Source organism: Perna viridis, chromosome 8 (genome assembly GCF_037379345.1).
Source record: "Perna viridis isolate PV_CMFRI_1.1 ecotype Kerala chromosome 8, ASM3737934v1, whole genome shotgun sequence".
Lineage (NCBI taxonomy): Eukaryota > Metazoa > Mollusca > Bivalvia > Mytilida > Mytilidae > Perna > Perna viridis.
In genome coordinates this window covers 36536661-36556535 of record NC_142452.1, presented here as the reverse complement: position 1 = coordinate 36556535, position 19875 = coordinate 36536661, and the positions used below count along the sequence as shown (strand labels likewise).

Sequence of the window (19875 nt, the reverse complement as noted above, 5' to 3'; positions counted from 1 at the left end):
TGTAAAAAAATATGTTTTTTTTCAAACTTGTTCAACAGCTATCTTTTCAAAGTTTTCACATACCAATTGCATACTCAAATTTCATCTGGTATGGATCCTCTGGATCTTGAAACGCATCAAGAGACCAGTTGGTAACCAAGAATTGACTTTCATATTTGACATCTATCTGCTTGCCAGTAAAAAGTGGTTGAGATGTGTCGACTATAAATGATCCTATACTCTAGAAAGTATAAAAAAGGAAACAAAATGTTGTTTTTCCCAGTATATTAATGTTTTAAACACTAAAGTATGTACCTGTTTGAATTACAAGATAATATTTGAATTACGAAGAAGTGTTTTTTTCGTCATGGTCAACAAAAATGCATAATTGTCAAATGCGATATTATTTTAACTTGAAAGAGCAGTTTTACCTGAATTCCTTCAACTCCAGACTTGCTAATAGTTTTGATAATGATGTAAAATTCCTTGCCACCTGGAACGTCAGAGTGGTTAATTCGGAAGTGATTGTGGTGTGTCGATGATTTAAACGGAAAAATATCTGGAGCGACACCACTGTTTGTTGACGACAAACCAACTTCGTAATCATAAATAAGATCATCTGACAATGCAGGTTTCCATGATAACTTCAACTATAACACATTAAGCAATATTAATACAATGGTAAGAATTGAATGTCTAGAAGTAATCTTTGAGTGAAGTGCAAATATCTATATATAAAACGGAATTTATTGTACGATACAATCAATTTTATTTTTAGAGATAAATGTACTCGATCCTAGAACTTAAAAGTATAATGTGCGCATGCACAAAAAGAAAAGAAACACATGTTGTTCTTATTTGTTTCAATTTGATTCACCGATTTTTTTTGTATTCGACACAAGGTTTTCCTAACGCCTAGACAAAACACAAGAGCATTGAGCTCCCTGGATACTTAAGGGTACGTATTTTGGTTTGTACAAAAGTCAGATGTTCCTACATATTTCTAAAAACGAATTTCTATAATAACATGAGTAACCATTTTCAACATTTCAAGTTAACGCACATGTTACCTGTGAAGATTTTGATATTACACCTAAAATACTCAAAGTAGGAACGTCACACCAGGAATCGTCTACGGCTGATATAATTGAACTTGTGGGAAAAACACCAGATAAGTTCAGTGATGACAAACTAAAGAAACAAAAATATGACATTTTAAATCTGAGTATTTCATGTTTGTCTTATTAGAAATTTTACGTTTATATATAATTATCAAAAACTATCCTAGATAAATCATAAATCCTTGTTTTAAAATCATATTAAAAAAATAAAGCACAGATCTGTTGAACATCTTTAAAGATATTTACCTACAAGATACTGTTGAATTTACTATCAAATGTCTTTTGAGCTTTTCATCTAACAGCCAAACCTTTCCATTGCTCTCTATAAGTCGTGGTCTCGTTCTGGCCCCACCAATTACAACATCTTTTACGTACGGAATAGACGTTATCACTCGAACACCGTCAGAACAGACAACATTTGAGTTCTCATTTGCTCTATTGACAGCGACGACAGACACGTGATAAATTCCTTCTGAGGGTGCATCGTAACTTGCAAATGTCTCATAGGTAGTTGTAGTCTTAAGATAAAAATATTTTTTTTTATATATTGGTCCATCATTTAGAAAAAAAAAGAACGTTAGGTCGCAACTCTAATTGAAAAATTACCCTTCAACTTACATTGTGCAACTAAAAATTCATAATAAGAGGGCGATAATTTTTTCACACCTTTAATGCACGATTGACCTTCCTCGGACTATCAGTGAAAATAACGAAATAAATTGAAGGATGGTAGACAAAACCATTCAAAACACAATAACAAAAATATTTAACGCATTCATGATCCTTAAACGATTTATGTAAAAGTTGGTTCCTCCTTGGTCAATGAATAACGAAAACATTGTTTTGATATATAAAGTCAATGGTCCCTCCTTGGGCAATGATTTTTTCATATCCAAAAGTCCATAAAAAATCAAAGCAAAATTAAAGTGGAAAACCGCATCAGTGGGAAAATAAATGGCTACAGGTCATCATTCTCCTTTCAGTGGTTTTGAAAGATTTGCATGTAAGAGTAGTTTGGAGGGTATGACAGAAAAGCATATTTACTATATACCCGTGCTGTACAAGGGTGGGGTGTAAATAATACTTGGTAGGCATACCTGTGTACTGTTCTTAAATTCATCATTAGTATAACAATGGTCACTGAAAAGATAAATGTAGTATTCAACTCCGCTCTCTCTGTCGAAAAAGCCTTCCCAATGGGCATCAAGATGTAAGTCCTGTTGATAGTCGACTTCCGGTTGACCTTTTATACCGTCATGCACGGATCCTTCGTGGGGAGGAGATACATCAATCGTTATCTGAAAACGTAAATACCTTGTTTCTTAAACTCCGTTGTAAATGAAGAACTATTCCTTTCTTTATAAAAGCAATATTCTTCTATCAGATATTTGAATCCAGTTTTGTTCTTAAATCCAAACTTAATACTACACCAATCTTTAAAGAATCTTTATTAGGTAACAGGTATATGAAAAACAAATAAATATTGGAAATAAAGAAAACTTAAACTTCAATTTTGAAATTTATTACAAGAAAAAACAACATCATAAAAAAACAAACAAAAAAAAACAAAAACAAAAAAAAAAAAAAAAAAAAAACAAAAAAAAAAAAAAAAAAAAAAAACCAAAAACAAAAACAAAAAAAAAAAAAAAAAAACCTAAACTCACAAAACCTCACAAAACGATTTCATATATTATCATATTATCGTCATATCGTCCGAAACCGAAATTGCCGACAAAAATATCTATTGAAAGAGCCAACAAGGGAACCAAGGTTATAGCGGTAATCAAAAGAATGTAATCTAGGGACAAAGACCAGACATGGACAACAGACATACACAGAACATAAATAAATAAAATCATACATACAAGTTCAGAGTTAACTACTTTGACATATTTTTTGTGGATTGATATTTAAAAGATCAATTGCATATTTACGTGGTCCAATCAAGTTTTTCCCCCATTATACCTTTTTAACAGTTGTTGTTTTAATAAAGGCATTGTTTATCACTGTTACTTCAAAATAGTAGTCGGAATCATGAACACCTTTATCCTTCCCTGCTACCAATCCTGCGTGTTTTCCAACGTCAGCCATTTTGGGCTCAACATAAAAATGTTTGTGGTAACAGCCATGAAACATGGTACAATAACAGGATGGTCCTCGGGGTTCATCCTTGTATTTTGCCTCACATACATTTAGATTCTAAAATCATAAGCATGGATAATATGCTATCAATCGAAGGAAATGGTGTCAGTTGGTGTAGTTCATGCTTTAAATTTTTAAGCCTCGGTTTATTTTCTGTTTTCAGTCCATGAACCAATCACTCTTACATGCACTTGAACATGTAGTATCCACACACACATACAAAGAACGCAAGTTACAAAGTTACTGAGTGTATTGTAAAAAATGTAGTCAATATTTACCTATCATTTATAAACTTGAACATATAAGTGTGCTGTTTTACGAACTTGAATCATTGACATTGCTAAAATTCGGTTTCTTTTATTGAAACGTCTACAAAAATATTACTCTTCTTGAAGGGTACAAAACAGATGTTATAAAAGTGAATTCTTACAGGTTTCCTTTAAGTTAAATTTGAAAATTGAAATGAAAAAAAAACGGCAGTTTATCAAGCCTTAACCACACTCACATGTCAATTATCAAAGTCAGCTGTTTGTTTCGAAACGTTTAACATATCGCCAATTACATACTATATATGACTGACAACATTTTATAATCAAAATAAAAAAAATATCAGTCACGATTGCATGTAATTAATTAACACATGAGTTTATATAAACCTCTGCCATTCCTTGGGCATGCAGTTCAGCTTTTCCATGAAGAACCACGTTTGATGTATAGTTGTCAAACAGTCGCCATTCAATTTGGTTTAATCCGCTGTCATAATCAAAGGCATCCCATTCAATTCTAGATTAAAATTATAAACCAAAAAAAAAGTAACAAAAGTAATACACAAGCTCGAGTGAGAATTGAATCTCAAAACAAAGTTTAATATTTGGTGTTTAATGTTATCCTTTACGTGTAAAATGTCTACTTTTCAAATCAACAATAAAAATAAATCACTTTATTATCAAAATCATTATTTGGATTTTCTTATAGAAATAAAAAAAAAGTCATTGGCATCTCATTTCATTAGCATGTGTTACTTACCTACATTTGCTATATAATCAATGCTACTCTAGATTTTACTTTCAACTCTATTCTTAATAAAACTTATAACGTGTAAATTTAGCACCTTACATATTAGTGGATGCAGGGAATGGACAAAAATCCAATTCAATACTTACGTCATTTTAGAAAAATCTTCAACACTATGAACAGAAATATTCACGTGATTACCATTTGACAACCACAAGTAATCTATTCTAGGTGGACTCGTGTCTTTGTAAACAGTAATAGTATCTTCGATGTGTCTCTCGAAGATGTCTACAGCTTTTACTGTTATGTCCAACCGATTCCCATCATTCCATATCACGTTTATAGACCCTTGTTGAGATTCGACATCAGAAGTTGTTGTAAAAGGCTGCTGTGTCGCAATATTTGGAGCAAGTACTTTGTATTGGATCTCAAATCTTACAACACCTTGATAAAATATATAAAAGGACTTGCAATAAAGCACACGTTATGTAATCAAAGAATGAGTGGGTTTGCAAATAGCTATATGTTTGATTCGCAACGTTAGATTTCACAATCGATTAAGTTAATTTAACATTTTGGTTTCAGGAATGTGAAAATGCTTATTATCGTTACAGGCTTTTTTCAAGTTTTTCTAAGATCTCGATTTTTGAAAAAGCTTTTCATTTTAGACTAATTTTGTATATACAGATAAGAGCAGTTCTTACCACTTACAAAACAGTCCTAGAACTGTCAGAAGACCAGTCCTACGAACAATTAAAACAGATCTCGGTCATTTCTAGAGCTAGCTCTTCTGATAGTTTTTAGCAGAGCCGGCTCTATTAGTAGAACTGTTCTCATAAAGCTGATTCTACTGGTACAACTTTTCCCGTAGAACCAGCCCTGCTAGAATTGTTGGTAGAGCTAGTTCTAGTAGTAGAACTGTCCTCGCAGAGCCGGTTCTGCTAGTAGACCTGTCATAAGAGCTGGCTCTAAATTTGTTTAATGACAATTTTAGAACCGTGATAGAACCAGCTCCTCTGACAAGTCCGCGGAATCTATTATGTGTACATAAATTAATAAATTTTTACCATGGACATTTGGAATTTTGTTGATAGTTCTTTTTCCATAATAATCATCGTATTGGAAACTAACATTTTTTATTTTCTGAATTGCAGCGAGCCATTGATATTGTTTGTGTCTTTTATTAAGAAATCTGTCGTTCCATTTGACAGTTAAAATACGGTCAGGTACAATAATCCAAGTCTTATTTGTCTCTTCACTTGCTTGCATCACAAACGTTTTTTTACCAGTTACGTGTTCAATCTTTGACTGATCATCATAAAAAACAAGACATCTAGTCACTTTGTAGTTTAGAGCTTTGTCGTACACAGTTAGTGTCACTGAATACATTCCTGGTTTTGACAAAGTAAAACTTGTCTGTAATGAAATACAAAATAACTCTTTACTAATTGTACTGATTATTTAAATGGGCATAATTGGTAATTAACATAGGACAGAAGATGCGTACAGACACAAATGAAAGAAGCTGGGAAAAATGAATATCAGTGTAGATATATTCAGTACTTTACATAGATTGCAATAGCTTTTGATGTTTTTACCATATTGTATATTTTTATCAAATAGGGTAACAACGTAATTACGGAACTGATAAACTCTGGACAATTGTCAAAAGGAAAATGCAAAATGGGAAGTCTATATAACAAATGGCAATATGAAGGTAAAACTGAAAAGTTGGAAACTGCCTCAGTGGTCTAGTCTTGGTATATGCATTTCTCAGGGAAAGGTATGTTAAACAAGGTTTTATGGTGCATTTATAAATGTAACTTCCCGCTCTGAATACGGTTCAAAATTGTTCAAATCAGTTGTCGACACAGTACATTCACGAAGACAACAACGTCAAATAAGTTCATCAATTATTCTGTTTGTCAGTAAAATAGTGTTTCTACGTAAGATCTGGATATCGCAAATAACACATTTTGGCATCGTACGAGATAATTGTGATATAAACTTAGTCTAAAAGTTTGTCACTCAGGCAATTATTAAGTATTAAGAAGTAACAATAGTTGCTACTAACTTTTGTATACCTAAGTAACTGGGAATATAAACACACATGCAAGTAAAGCTTATTATTGAACACCAAATGAAAATTCGTAATTCTAAAATCAAAATCGTCTTATTCGTGAATTTCTTATGGTCACCTGATTTATATTTGCAGGAACATTATTAACTTCTGCTTCTTTCTGTGTATCTGGAGCAAGACCTGAACCTCGGAATGATAGTTCAAACACTTCTATATCATAGTGGTGTATTCCTGATAAATCGTCCTTCCATCCATTCCAGGTAACACTAACTGTTGACTATGATATAAATGAAATACACTCATAAGGGAGAGTGTAATGATCCTCGGTAACACCGAGGCCATCATTACTGGTTAACGACACATAACGTGTTTATTCTGAAGTAAACATGTTTAATACATTTATTTACCATATTTTTTAAATATAACATTAATTATTTTTTTATCTGGTGTATTATGCAGTAATGTAAATTGATTACCTTTTCGGTAACATCAGTTGTGAAAATGGGTGGGATGTTACACAACGGATACGCAAAAGAACATGGATGATATGGTTTGATCAAATCCCATTTAAAGACATAACTCATATTAGTCCTTCTACCGAGTAGATAAGCTGTCCTTTTTCGGTATCCAGGTTCTTTATCTCTATCTTCATACACTACGTATCCACCATTAGAAACAATCCAAGTGAAAATAAGACTAAAAGAAGAGCACACTTGTACTCCAGAGAATTACAAAAAAAGATACAATTTATGAAAAGTGGTTTTGAATTAATTAAAGTTCTTATAAATATATTCCGCAATGATTGTTTAAGTTTTTTCTTCAATTGATGAAACAGTTATTTTTTAAGATCAACTAGAAAGCAAATAAAATAATCAACATTTGTTTTTGTCAATTTTCGAATTACTTAAGTTAACTAATTTTGTTTAAAATGTATAATATGAAGCGAACTAGTAAGCATATTATATCAAGGGGGGAGGGGTCAAATTTTAATAATTGGTTATTGTTTTAGAAACACATGCACATGTATAAGGCAGTCGGGCATAACTGTAGTCTAATGCATATATGCTTAATTGAATTGTTTAGCATGTCAGTTTGCATTTCACTTTATGTTTCATTAGTCTCGTATGAAAGCTGTTTGAATTATTTCTTAATATACAAAACAATTTGACACTGATTATTATACAGTTGATTGTTCAAGTCAAGAAAAAAAAGGGTCAAATGATTTTTTTCATTCATATAACCTATATTTTGATAATAAAGATAGTTATTTTTATATTCAAATCCGTACTGTTGACAAAACTCGAATTCAGAACGATAAACTCTTACAAAAACATATTTCATACACAATGTTTAAAACTGTATCTTAAGAAGAATGCAACTGCCGAAATAAGAAATAAAAAGTTGTACGGTCCGTAACTGTTTCTGAATTAAAAATTAAAGTAATTTGTGATTCTACTCCTTTGTTAATTTATTTCAAGCATGATTCACCCTTTTCTGGTGTGTATCAACAATGTTACATGTACTCAACAAGAAAAGTGGAAATTGTTACATTTTACTTATGAATCGTAATAAGTATGGATAAATTTTTAAAGCATAAATTAGATAATATTTAATTGTAATTTCTCCATGAAAAACAAATATCACACCTGTGATTGTGACCAAAATGCCACTTGGATATATCGACATATCTGCCATCTTTTATCTTGCAGTAATCCTCATCTCTGGGTGTTTTCGTGTTTTCATCGCAGATGTATCTCATCTTGTGTTTTCCTAGTTTATCATAAAAATTAAATCCTTTGAAATTAAACTGTACATGTATGATTCAAAATTAAGAAGAACCATATGGCAGTCTATTCGTTTTTGTAAGATCTTTACAACTAATTAATTTTTATGTTTTCCAAAATGTTTGGTATTCTCATCTCACATTAGAAAATGTAGGCACACAAAGCACCCGTCAATATTTAAAACATTTGTAGCCGTCTTTATAATCCGGAATTCGCAAACAGTTGTGACCAACCCCATACCAGCCCAATTTCAAAGACACTTAAAAATACCGTATATAAAAAAATACTAACTTGGAGAATAAAAAAATCGCTACTGTTTGTAATTATACATCATATGCATAATAAGGGTAGACATTTAGTAAAAGTGTAAGAAAAAATATCACAAGATAATAATCTTAATAATAAAGCGATGAGATACCGCCTTTAAGATAATATTAAAATATGAAAATGTTAAAAGGCCATTGTATTTTATACATTTTTTATTTTTATTTTTGTGATGTTTGGCAAAAATAAATAATAGCCTTAAGTTTGAAATATTGTACAACACTAACCCCTTTGAAAATGAAAAGTTCATTTATGTCAATGTATGAAACTCCACCGGTTGTATTGACGCATAATTTTGGTTCCTTAACTAAAACAGTTTTTTTTCTAATTGATATTACAATATATTTATTTCAGTTTCATATATAAAGGATAATAGTAACATTTAAACATCAGCATTTTCATGAACTAAGACCGATTTTATTAGGATAACATTAGACTTATATGTAAAAGAACTTCTAATTGAATTCATTTAATTCGATTCGTCCCCTGTCATTTGCGCTGGATTTATTTGTCATTATCTTTTTGTTTTTAATTCATATCCACTGATCGCAGTTATCTGTTCTGATAAGGTCTCAATGTTGTGTACATTTCTAAATTTTGCCACAACATATGAAAATCCATTGATAATGTACCAATATTCCGTTTACCTGATGTTTTATTTTTTGCGAGATTATCGCCTTTCTTGCGTTTACACACAAAGACCGAAACAAACAGTTTTTAGATGTGTATCAATTGCATTCATTGGCAATTGATTTTAAGGCCGCTTTGCCATCCGGACATATGAGCCACACGTTCATCTAAATATATCGTTTTTATTTTGTGATGGACATTTACAGCAGCATTTCACAATTTGAACCACGCGACCGAAATCTACCTCAACGAAAAGATCAATTAATCATATGCTATTTTTTAAGCATTAAGTATTTTGTCTAAATTTGCATTAAAATTTAAATACTATGCGTTGATGGAATGTAGAAATGTTTGTTGGCAAAGTAGGCATTTGTATAATAAATATAATGCAATTTCAAGTTTATCTTCATGACCGACATTGTTATAACGTCCCCATTTCTTAAAAAAATACGTTTTGTTTTATGACATAGCATTTTAAGTGTACCTTCTGGATGCTCCAGTTCCATTTTTGACTCAATAATGCCATGTTTGAAATCAATGACGAAGTGGTCATTTTGATTTGGTATAGGCAAATTCGGTTCAAGCACGATGTATTTACTATTGAACTGTATGTTTGCTTTCGTCCATTCTACATTATTTGTCCATATTATAGGCTGTGGACCGACATCGCTTGTGTTCTGGGATATTGTAATAATTTGATGTCTCTCGTCTTCCAATTTAGCTTCAGCATACAGGACCGAAACATTTACATCAACTGGAATGAATATAAATTGAACACACGTTTATGTATAGGTTATATAAATAGTATCATACATAATTTCGTCGTGTTCTACTATAAAAGAGTAAAGGTAATTTCCCGCCAGACTAAGCACACTGTCAAAAATAATTCACGATATATAGCGAATCCCAAATACTTAATGATTTCACTTGAAATCATTCAGAAGGCCTCACAAAAACGTTTTTCAAGAACATTAAAAATAAATGTGCAAATAAAAGTTGCCCACTGGAGATATTTACACTAAAATATTATTTTATGTTCTACTAAATACAAAGTACGGGAAATTTCCTGTCAAATTGTTTAAAAGTTTACAAGTCAAAATATATTTTACGATTTAAAGCAAAAAGTGGTTTTCAGGACCCATCGAATGTAGTTTTATTGATAATCTTGAGATTTAAGGAATTTCCTCAACGAGCTTTTTAGGCAGAACCATACTCAAAATTATTCATTTATGCTAATTTGATTCATGATAGTGTATCTCCTTGATATATTGTATTGTGCATTCTAATTGTATTACTGAGCACATATGAAGGGTTATGTGATATATCACGATCTTGAATTCACATTTGCTTTATTTTTTTTTTTTGTAATGACTTCCGGTTTTAATGGTTTCCTGATGCTATTGTTTTTAAACTAAAGTATGCAAATCATGCCACGAAAAAATAGATACATTGTATTTGTAAAAAAAAATGAATCATTCAGGGCCTTGATGCAAGCAGCCAATACATCCTCTTATCCTGCAGAATACAATATGTCATTAAATCAATAGAAGTTTAACCGTTAGGGTCGAGCATACACAATTAATGAATTATAAAGATAGATGTACATCAATATATTTTATCAGCTTTTACTTTATGCAGTCGATAATACCTTGTCTTTTTGTAACCCTGATTTTTACACATATTAATTCTGATAAATTGAAAGTTCCTGTAGTGGGGAAAAGCCATTTTAGGAAAATCCCTCCATTGAAAATCACAGTTCAGTCCACACTTGCGAAAAAAAAAGAAAGAAAACAAAAAAAAAAAAAAAAAAAAAAAAAAAAAAAAAAAAACAAAACGGTTAAATAACTAGGAAAAGAGATTGACTCTCAGTTAAATTTTGATGATCATATCAGAGTGATCTGCATGAAGGCATCTCGGCAACTAAATATATTAAAAGATTAGGTTCTTTTTTGGATCGTTTAAGCAAACTAGCTACGTGTATATTTCATACTTTTATTATTCATTTTTAATTTTTGCCCTTTGGCTCGGCACTTTTGTTCAGTAAAGAATAAAAAAAAAATAATAAAAAAATGTTAATATTATTGCCCCCGTTGGTCTAAAAAAATCCTGTAAATGTAAAAAATTCTAAATATTCTTTCAGGTATGCAAATTTATCGGATGTGCCTCAGTTGAAGTCCAGCAGGTACGATAAAAAAATCTTAAATTTGCTGCCTCAACACTCTGGAACAACCTTCCCAACCATTACAGGACATCTTTTTCTTATTTGAAAAGGTAGCCTAAATTAGTCCAGGAATGGTTCGGAATGTTGCTGTTCTGCATGCAGGTAACTATCTGTTCTTTATTATGCTAATTTTTAGCTATACGTTTTGTTTGGCTCCTACTCTTGAATAATAGTTCTTCTGCTTTGGATTTAGTTTCTGCATGTTTATATACTTTTATGCTTAGTTCTCTGTTATATGATTATATTTTAATAACTGTATGCATTGTTTTTGTTTGTGCTTGATTGTATGTATTGCTTTGTGTGTATGTGTTCTTGCCTTGTTTTTTTTTTATGTACATATGTTTTATATTCGGTCAGAATCTTCTTAGAGCTTGTAATTGTATTTATGAAATGCCAAATCAAAATACATAGTTTTCTTTTTCTCATTTTACTTTGATGTTTGTGTAACTTAGTCAATTTACATGCATGTTATGAAATTTAAATTTATTAGTTTGAAACATAATACGTTATGATGTCTGAATATATAGATCATGATCATGTAATATATACATATGTAGCACTAGTGTTAATGTTTATCAAGGTATAAAATATTTTAGTTTATGCAAATACGAATAAATAAATGTTCCAATCTGACGCAATGTAGCATTTATTGCAAAAAAAAAACAAAACAAAACAAAAAAAACAAACAAAAAAACAAACAAAAAACAAAAAACAAAACAAAAAAACAAAAAACAAAAACAAAACAAAAACAAAAACAAAACAAAACAAAACAAAAAAAACAAAAAAAAAAACAAAACAAAACAAACAAAAAAAAAACAAACAAAAAAAAAACAAACAAAAAAAAACAAAAAAATTTATATCTGGAACTTAAATAAAATTATAATATTTAAATTTTAATAACTTAGAAAAATATAATATTAAAATATTTTTCAATTCTTACTTTGTTCACAATGACGTCCAGAGAAACCCTTTGAACAATTACACTTCGATGCTAACTCGTCTTTACAGTACCCAGGGAAACATCTTCTGCTATCAGTGCGCCATGAACAAGCTTCTGTGAAATCAAAAGTAATCATAAAAAACGGTTTCAAAGTAAAAAAAAAGAAAATACATTTGTTTTTTAGTATATCTTTGTTCTTGTGTAAGTGGACGAATAAATAAAGTGACAAACGGTTTAGTATTATGCTCTTTTAACATAAAAGGCTATCGTTTCTCTCCCTTGTTCGCGGAATCAATTTCCCACAAAATGATATTTCGATAGTAAATTACGTAATGCATGTACGTATAAATTTGAATTTGAGGCAGTAGCACTGTTATGCTATTGCTTCAGTGCAAAAAAGAAACACAATAAAAAAAAAAACAAAAAACAAACAAACAAATGCACAAGCATTGCTTCAAAATGCGTGTGTTACAGTTGTGAGCTTGACAACATTTTAATAATGCTAATATGCTACGATTAAAAAAAAATGTAAACATGTTTACTTTGACAAGTCACCCGTGAGTTATTTAGAACTGGTGCATATGCTCTCCAATACTGCTTGCTCTTGATTTCTCCCATGCAGTAAACACACGTCGCGTTAGCTGCCGATGTGCATCGTCTTTCATTACAGTTATCTATCTTAGGACAAACTGTTCAGAAAATGAATACAAGCAAATATAGGATGTTAAAACCTTACATGGACTGTTTATCATTTGTTTTGATGTAAAATGAAGTAAATCTATAAGAACAGTTGATGACAAAATTACACAAATTTTTGCACAAAGCGGTTAAGGTACTGTACTTTTAATAATGATATTTATTACAAGAAAACTGACCCAATTTATGTTTGAGGAAGCTGAGAAAGAAAGAACTCGCAAATTAAAAAAAAAAAAAAAAAACAAGCACAACATTAACATCATTAAAACGTTTGATACGTCATTGATTAATAAACTCCAAAAAGCCTTTCGTCTAGGTTTAAATAATAATATTATTGGAAATATGTAGAGATCTTTGATAATAAATCTTATGGAACTTGTCATTGCAGTATATGGGAACGAACGATCTCACGGCAAACATATTAATTGCAACAAAGGCAAATTTTCTCTTAATGACATTATTGATATGAAATGTGTATTTAAGAGTAACTGTCAACATTGTCTTCGGTGTAAGTTTTCTTCTATTCCAGTTTGTACTTCGTATATTGCTAATGAATGTAATCATATATCACATTCGAGTCCTCAATTTGAAGTAGCTTTAATATCATTTCTTACTATTACTATAAAATGATTTCTATGTTCTTGTTACAATTTAGAAAACAGTTACTATAAATTGTGGCCTAGATTTTACAAACCTGAAAATGTTACAATAAATCCTCAAACTGACAAATACATATTATAACAAAAGTGTTGATTTACTAAATGTTAATGTCACAACTCATACGCTATGCCAGAGTTTGTCGAAACTACACAGTTTTTTTTGTATCGGGCTAGAATTCTAACAAATAGGCATCTGGAACAGAGAGAAAGACCTGACATACACAACAAAGAACATATAGTAACTAAAATCATACAAAAAAAAAGTAACAAAAGCAAATGAGCAACTCGGACTTCATTAAAAACTGGGAACATGGACCAGGTGCATCGGTAGGGTAAGCGTCCTCTGCTTTTCTAGAAACACCCACCTATTTGCTCATAAAAATGTCAAGTCCGGGGTAGACTAAGGAGGACGGAAAACTATAGCATGTTGAACAAATCTGTTTTTTTATGGCGCAGATGGATACACCGTAGCGAGTTCATGATGACGACCATAAAACTTCTGCAGTGATGATTCAAACTTGTAGTAACATAACTCTGTTCTAGAAGCTTATTTGTGAGATTTCTAGGCGATACAAAAAACTGCGTAGTTTTGGCAAGATCTTGCATAACCAATGAGTTGTCATATGGATACTCCATATGCAGTTACTGAAGGAATGTTGCCATAGATGAAAGATAAGTTGACAATTCTGATTGAAAAGTCTTCACGTTTGGTCAATAGTTTTCCTTTACCATCGATTTCTAAGGGTATGTCAAGATATGAGGCTGACCTCACAGTATCTGTATTATACTTTATCTCAAGTTCTTTGGTGCAGATGCGATGTATCAAATCCCCGAAATTAGGATTGTTTAAGGATAATACGTCCACTATACAGCGGAAACTGAGATTCACGGATCTAGCTAAACGATACTATGTCTTTCGGATCAGATCAGCTATAAAGTCAGCCTCATAAGAGTGGAGGAATAGGCCAGAAAGTAGAAGAGCACTATTTGTTCCCATTGGAATGCCGACCATTTGTTGAAAAACGCGTCCACCATACTGGTCAAATATGTTGTCGATTAAAAATTCAAGCATTTTGTCAACATTTTCTTCTGTATATTTGGAAGATGAATTGGAATTAATTTTTACATAGATATTTTATTTAATTTTTGCAAATGATCTGGTTCACAATCCATTTCTTCTAATGACTACAAATGCATTTTTTAAAATTGAAGGTGGGATAAATACACTAATGGGACATTCTTGGATAAGTTCAGTGCTTTGAGTATTTTAAATAACACTTTTTCTATTCGATAAGGTACTGCCACATACAGACAGGTTGGTGTCTGGACTAATTGTGCCCATCGTATATTTGATTTCTTTCTCATCTGCAATGAATCGCAAGTCATGGCTAAAGATCCTTTTAAACATGATAATGTTAATATCACATTTCTAGATGGTGGTATTCCTAAAGTACCCTTATGGTATTTATATTTCACAACTGGTCCGTATTGCTCGTATTTGTAATGAAGAGTAAAATTTAAATGAATGCAATAAATTTCTTAAAGAAAAGCATTGCATTAGATGTATCGATACTGTGATACAAAAATAAAAAGTCACTTACAGGGTCTTTATTAAAATGTCATCTCCCACCCATTTATGCAAATAAAATGTATAAAGCACATTCGTTTAAAACAATTTGATGTATTTATCTGCTTCCCTTAGATTTATTTGAAAAGGATACGGTTTTCATTTGTTTGTACAATGTATATTTTTAAACCTTGTTTACATAAACAGAGATATACAACCCTTAATTGAATCCCAACGTAGAAACTAAGGCATGTTTGAGTGTTGAATCTTGCTTATTCAATATCTGAAGTTACTACTCCAAATCAAGCGTACTTGTATTGTAATAACCGATAACTTTTAATAATGAAGTCTTGATGGTATTTTCAATATTAAATATATTCTGAGCTAATTTTCAGTAACTGCGATCATTCTTTGAGTGGATATCCTTTTTGTCAACAAGGTTTGTATTGAGGTATTCCATTTAAAGAATTGGATGTATAATCGAGTGAATAAAACTACATTCTGCAACTTTTATGACGTTATTTTCTCAGACTTCAGCGATAAAAACAAACATTGAACCCAACAACACTAAAAGCATATGTTATAAGCTGCGACAACATGTATGCTTGTTTGATGTTTGTTAACAACTTGGATTTGCTTTACTCGTAGTACTGGTAGTACTGGTATGCTCTATTTCCAGTATGAATGATAGTTACAATATCTGGATTCGATGAATTACGGCATTAATATGACCGCAGAAGTATAAGTGTCTTTATTTTTTACATTTTGTCACTTCATCACATTTGTATTTGAAATGTTTGTTCATGCTATACAGATATTGCAATGATAAGAATATTATCAAAATTAAACGGATTGTACAAAGTTAAAATAATAAGATAACATAATATAATAGTTAAAATATAATTTGTTTTGTTCTCTATATCAGCTGAAAATTCATATATTTAAGCACAAAAAGAAAGCAATAAATACGAGTAAAGATATATCAAAATATGCATATTATATCTTACTTCGGCAATAAGGCCCGTCTGCATAAAACCCATCATGACAGTCGCCACATTTACCAGGGCTAACACATCCTCCTCCACTGCTTCTTTGAACACGGTCACCAGGTCGGTACACAATGCTGTCATTCAAGTAGTCAATGTTACATGCATTTGTTGCGTTGGTTTTTCCAGCACAAATTGCTGAAATGGTTTGACAGAAATATTTGTTATATAGACAAATAATTATGCCGTTTCACAGTAGCTAAATTTTCATATGGTATCGCACTTACTAACGGTGTAAGTAGCAAGAGGGAGCACATACTGAAATATAGTTACTTCCATTGAAATATAGGTGAAAATTACGTGTCATCTTTCGGGGGAGGAGATATGACGAGAAATTTTGCAGTGAAATTATATTAAGTTCACACTAAGTCTGTTGCTAAGCTTAAGCATGTCGCAGAAACGAAATGGTCACGACTATGGTCGTGTTTTTAATGAAAGTGGATTGATTCAATTTTTATAAAGACTACAGTTAAAACTATAGAACGTTTCCTTGAAGAAGACCCACCTATTTAAATTGGGTATTTCAGTTCCTATACAGAAATCTCGAAAAGTTTCATCGGACGATACTTCCTTTAATACTGAAATTAAGCACACAATGCTCCCATGCCTATACAATACATGCATATTGATTATTGCGTTGATAACTTAATTCTATATTAGAGCACACAATATGTCCAGATACTTATGATGCATGTCAAATTATACATATATAAATATTTTAGTATTATACTTTAATATAACAAAAAAATCGTTTTCTCCAAAACCTGTTGAATCCTGTTTTTTTTTTTTTTTTTTTTCTGAACTGATCTGACAGCATTCAATGTCATGCAAGACTGCATCAATGTGTTTTTTTCCAACCATTTAGCAGTGATTAATCTTACCATATCGACATGTACTTTCCTTAATATTGTTTGAATAGCCCGCACAGCATTTGAGTGAATACTTCGTTACTGATCTACAAAAATTGAAGGCCTCGAATAAGACTGTATTTGAACTCTGAGAATACTTTATTTCCTGTAGAATATCGAAAATACATTTACTACTTAAACATTGTTTTCTTCAATTAACGGTTAAAGCCGTTATTTCTTTAAAATTCTAAAATGGAATTGTTAAGGTAATCGTAGAAAAAACATCATCAATATTTCGATTTTGATTTGTTAATTATAAACATAATGTTTATAAGGACCATTTTGTGTCATATATACATATACATATATACATCTGCTCCACTATGTTATTTACTTATATCTCGAGCAAGGCTTCCACCACCATTGTCCACATTGCACATGATAGTGTTCCCTTTCATAGTATATTACTGTGCAGACATTGAACCTAGAATTAAAACCATATGTCTGTAAATACTGAAAAATCTTGGTTAACGCCTTTGTTAGACTAGACTAAGTGTTTCTATTGACACAAATGCTACGTGAAATGAGTTTCAGAACGAATTAAAAATATTTCCAAAAAAAACTTGAGATAAAGGATACTACAGACACTGTGAAGTCAGCCTCATATCTTGACCTATACTTAGAAATCGATGGTAAAGGAAAACTATTGACCTAACTTTACGACAAACGTGATGACTTTTGATTCAGACTTGTCAACTTTCCTTTCAGACTTTTTTGTATCGAGCTAGAACTCTAACAAATAGGCTTCTGGAACAGATTTATGTTGCTACAAGATTGAAGTCATCACTACAGAAGTTTTATGGTCGTCATCATGAAGTCGTGGATTGTTATGGAGTATCCATCTGCACCATGAAAACTGATTTATTCATCGGGGTGCTGTTTTCCTTTCCTCGTTTGTCTACTCCGGACTTGACTTTAATGAGCAACTCTGTTGGTGTTTCTAGAAAAGCAGAGGACGCTTACCCTACCGGCGCACCTGGTCCATGCTCCCAGTTTTAAGTGGAGTCCGAGTTGCTCATTTGCTGTTGTTATTTTGTATGATGTTACTTACTTTGTGTTCTTTGTTGTGTATGTCTGTTTTCCATGTCTGGTCTTTGTACCTGGATTACATTCTTTTTATTACCGCTATAACCTTGGTTTCCTTGATTACTCTTCCAATGAACTTTCAATTTTGATGCTTACGACACAAGATACAAACAATTTGTACATGATTTCAAGTCATTATTACAAACGTTGATGAAACCATACGAGTCATTGTTGAACGTAATGTAAATGATATATCAACGACAAAAGTCAGCTGTTGTATTAAAACAAACAAAAACAAAAACAAAAACAAAGCAAAACAACTACAGTGATTTATTTATGAAAAAAAAAAGGATTTCTTTTAGGGCATTTAATTATAGACATAAATATAAATTGATTTAATTTCAATAAATTGTCAATTCACTTCTGGGATAAAAACTGTGATATCTTTTTCTTAGATTTTGGTTTATCTTGATTTGTAAATCGTCTCACCAACAACATGAAAAATGCAAAATTAATTCCTGCCAGGACATTTATTTTATGACCACAAAAGACATTTCACAAGTAGTGATCATTCATATAGAAGCTCTCAAAGAATATTATCCATCGTGTTAATGCTGTTTTGTTTCATGTTCTTCAATTATTGTTAAAGTTGCATTTCAAAACGGAGGAACACTACGATGTATGCCGGAGAAGTAATTGTGCACGTCTAAAAAAGAAATATTGTTTATGTGCCGAGACTGGTCATGCAGAGTTTTCCTGTATTGTATCATTACTAAATTATATAAGTCTGAATAGGGTACATTGTGTTCTAACTTGTGCTAACTCTGTCTTAATTTTTCTAAATATGTCTGAAAAATACTTGGATTATCTTGACCTTGTCTCAGCTTGTCCAAACTAGTCTCAAATAGTCTCTGCCATGTCTTGACTTGTCTTGACACAGTCTTGACCTGTCTTGACCAAGTTTTCACAAGTCTTAACTTGTCTCGACTAGTCTCAAACAGTCTTACCAGTCTCGAATAGTATTGACTTAGTCTCAACCAGTCTCAACTAAGTCTTAAACTGTCTCAACATTTATTCAAAGCTTTCAACAACCTTATTAGTCTAGACTAGTCTGAGTTATTCATCCATATAGCATTATAATGTTTGGAAATTGTCTTAATTTATTTAAAAGTGGGGATGTTTATTGTATTTGAAGTACATTTTTCTGAATAAAGATACTTTTCATTCTAATATCTAAATATTAGTTATACCTTTACTTAAACATTTCACGCCATGTTGTCATTGTGTCAATTTTGTACCTTTAATTGATATTTTTTATGTAGTTCCTTTTTACCTTTTAAAAGTGGCTATTGTTCACTTATTCGTTATTGTAATTAACGTTTTATTTGAGCCACTTCGAACATATAATATTCTTAATTTTCCTACCCGGGATATATCTAAATATATGTGGGCCTTGAAATATTGCGTTACTTGGGCCTGTAACTTATGAAATAATGAAAATAAAAATGTACTTCATTTTCAAAAGTTACTTAAAATTACACAAATATTCCCACTTTTAAACAAATTGCATGCATGCATTTAGATAACTTTATAGTTTTACAATGAATATAAAAACTGCCATATCAGGGGTAGTACCCCAAACATAAGGGGGTTCCCAAACTTGAGGTCTTGTAACCTCTGACAGTCGGTATAGGGGAGATTTCCCTGATTTCAACTCTTTTATGTGAGTGAGTTTGCG

At 31.5% G+C, this 19875-nt stretch overlaps 1 protein-coding gene across 1 annotated transcript in view; it reads right to left on the bottom strand.

Annotated features, from left to right (window-relative positions):
- LOC148610365 (uncharacterized) overlaps window positions 1-19875 on the bottom strand; it is a 59170-nt gene that overhangs the window by 24010 nt on the left and 15285 nt on the right. Inside the window, exons 3-20 of the mRNA XM_088542890.1 lie at window positions 17446-17535; window positions 17085-17158; window positions 16165-16341; window positions 12778-12924; window positions 12236-12349; window positions 9559-9828; window positions 7983-8106; window positions 6813-7032; window positions 6455-6613; window positions 5324-5672; window positions 4406-4700; window positions 3899-4025; window positions 3066-3299; window positions 2198-2398; window positions 1347-1618; window positions 1050-1170; window positions 411-629; window positions 64-220 (exon numbers count right to left, since the gene is read on the bottom strand). Of these exons, the coding sequence (XP_088399016.1) occupies window positions 64-220; window positions 411-629; window positions 1050-1170; window positions 1347-1618; window positions 2198-2398; window positions 3066-3299; window positions 3899-4025; window positions 4406-4700; window positions 5324-5672; window positions 6455-6613; window positions 6813-7032; window positions 7983-8106; window positions 9559-9828; window positions 12236-12349; window positions 12778-12924; window positions 16165-16341; window positions 17085-17158; window positions 17446-17535 (3350 nt within the window). The remainder of the gene's footprint in view (window positions 1-63; window positions 221-410; window positions 630-1049; window positions 1171-1346; window positions 1619-2197; window positions 2399-3065; window positions 3300-3898; window positions 4026-4405; window positions 4701-5323; window positions 5673-6454; window positions 6614-6812; window positions 7033-7982; window positions 8107-9558; window positions 9829-12235; window positions 12350-12777; window positions 12925-16164; window positions 16342-17084; window positions 17159-17445; window positions 17536-19875) is intronic.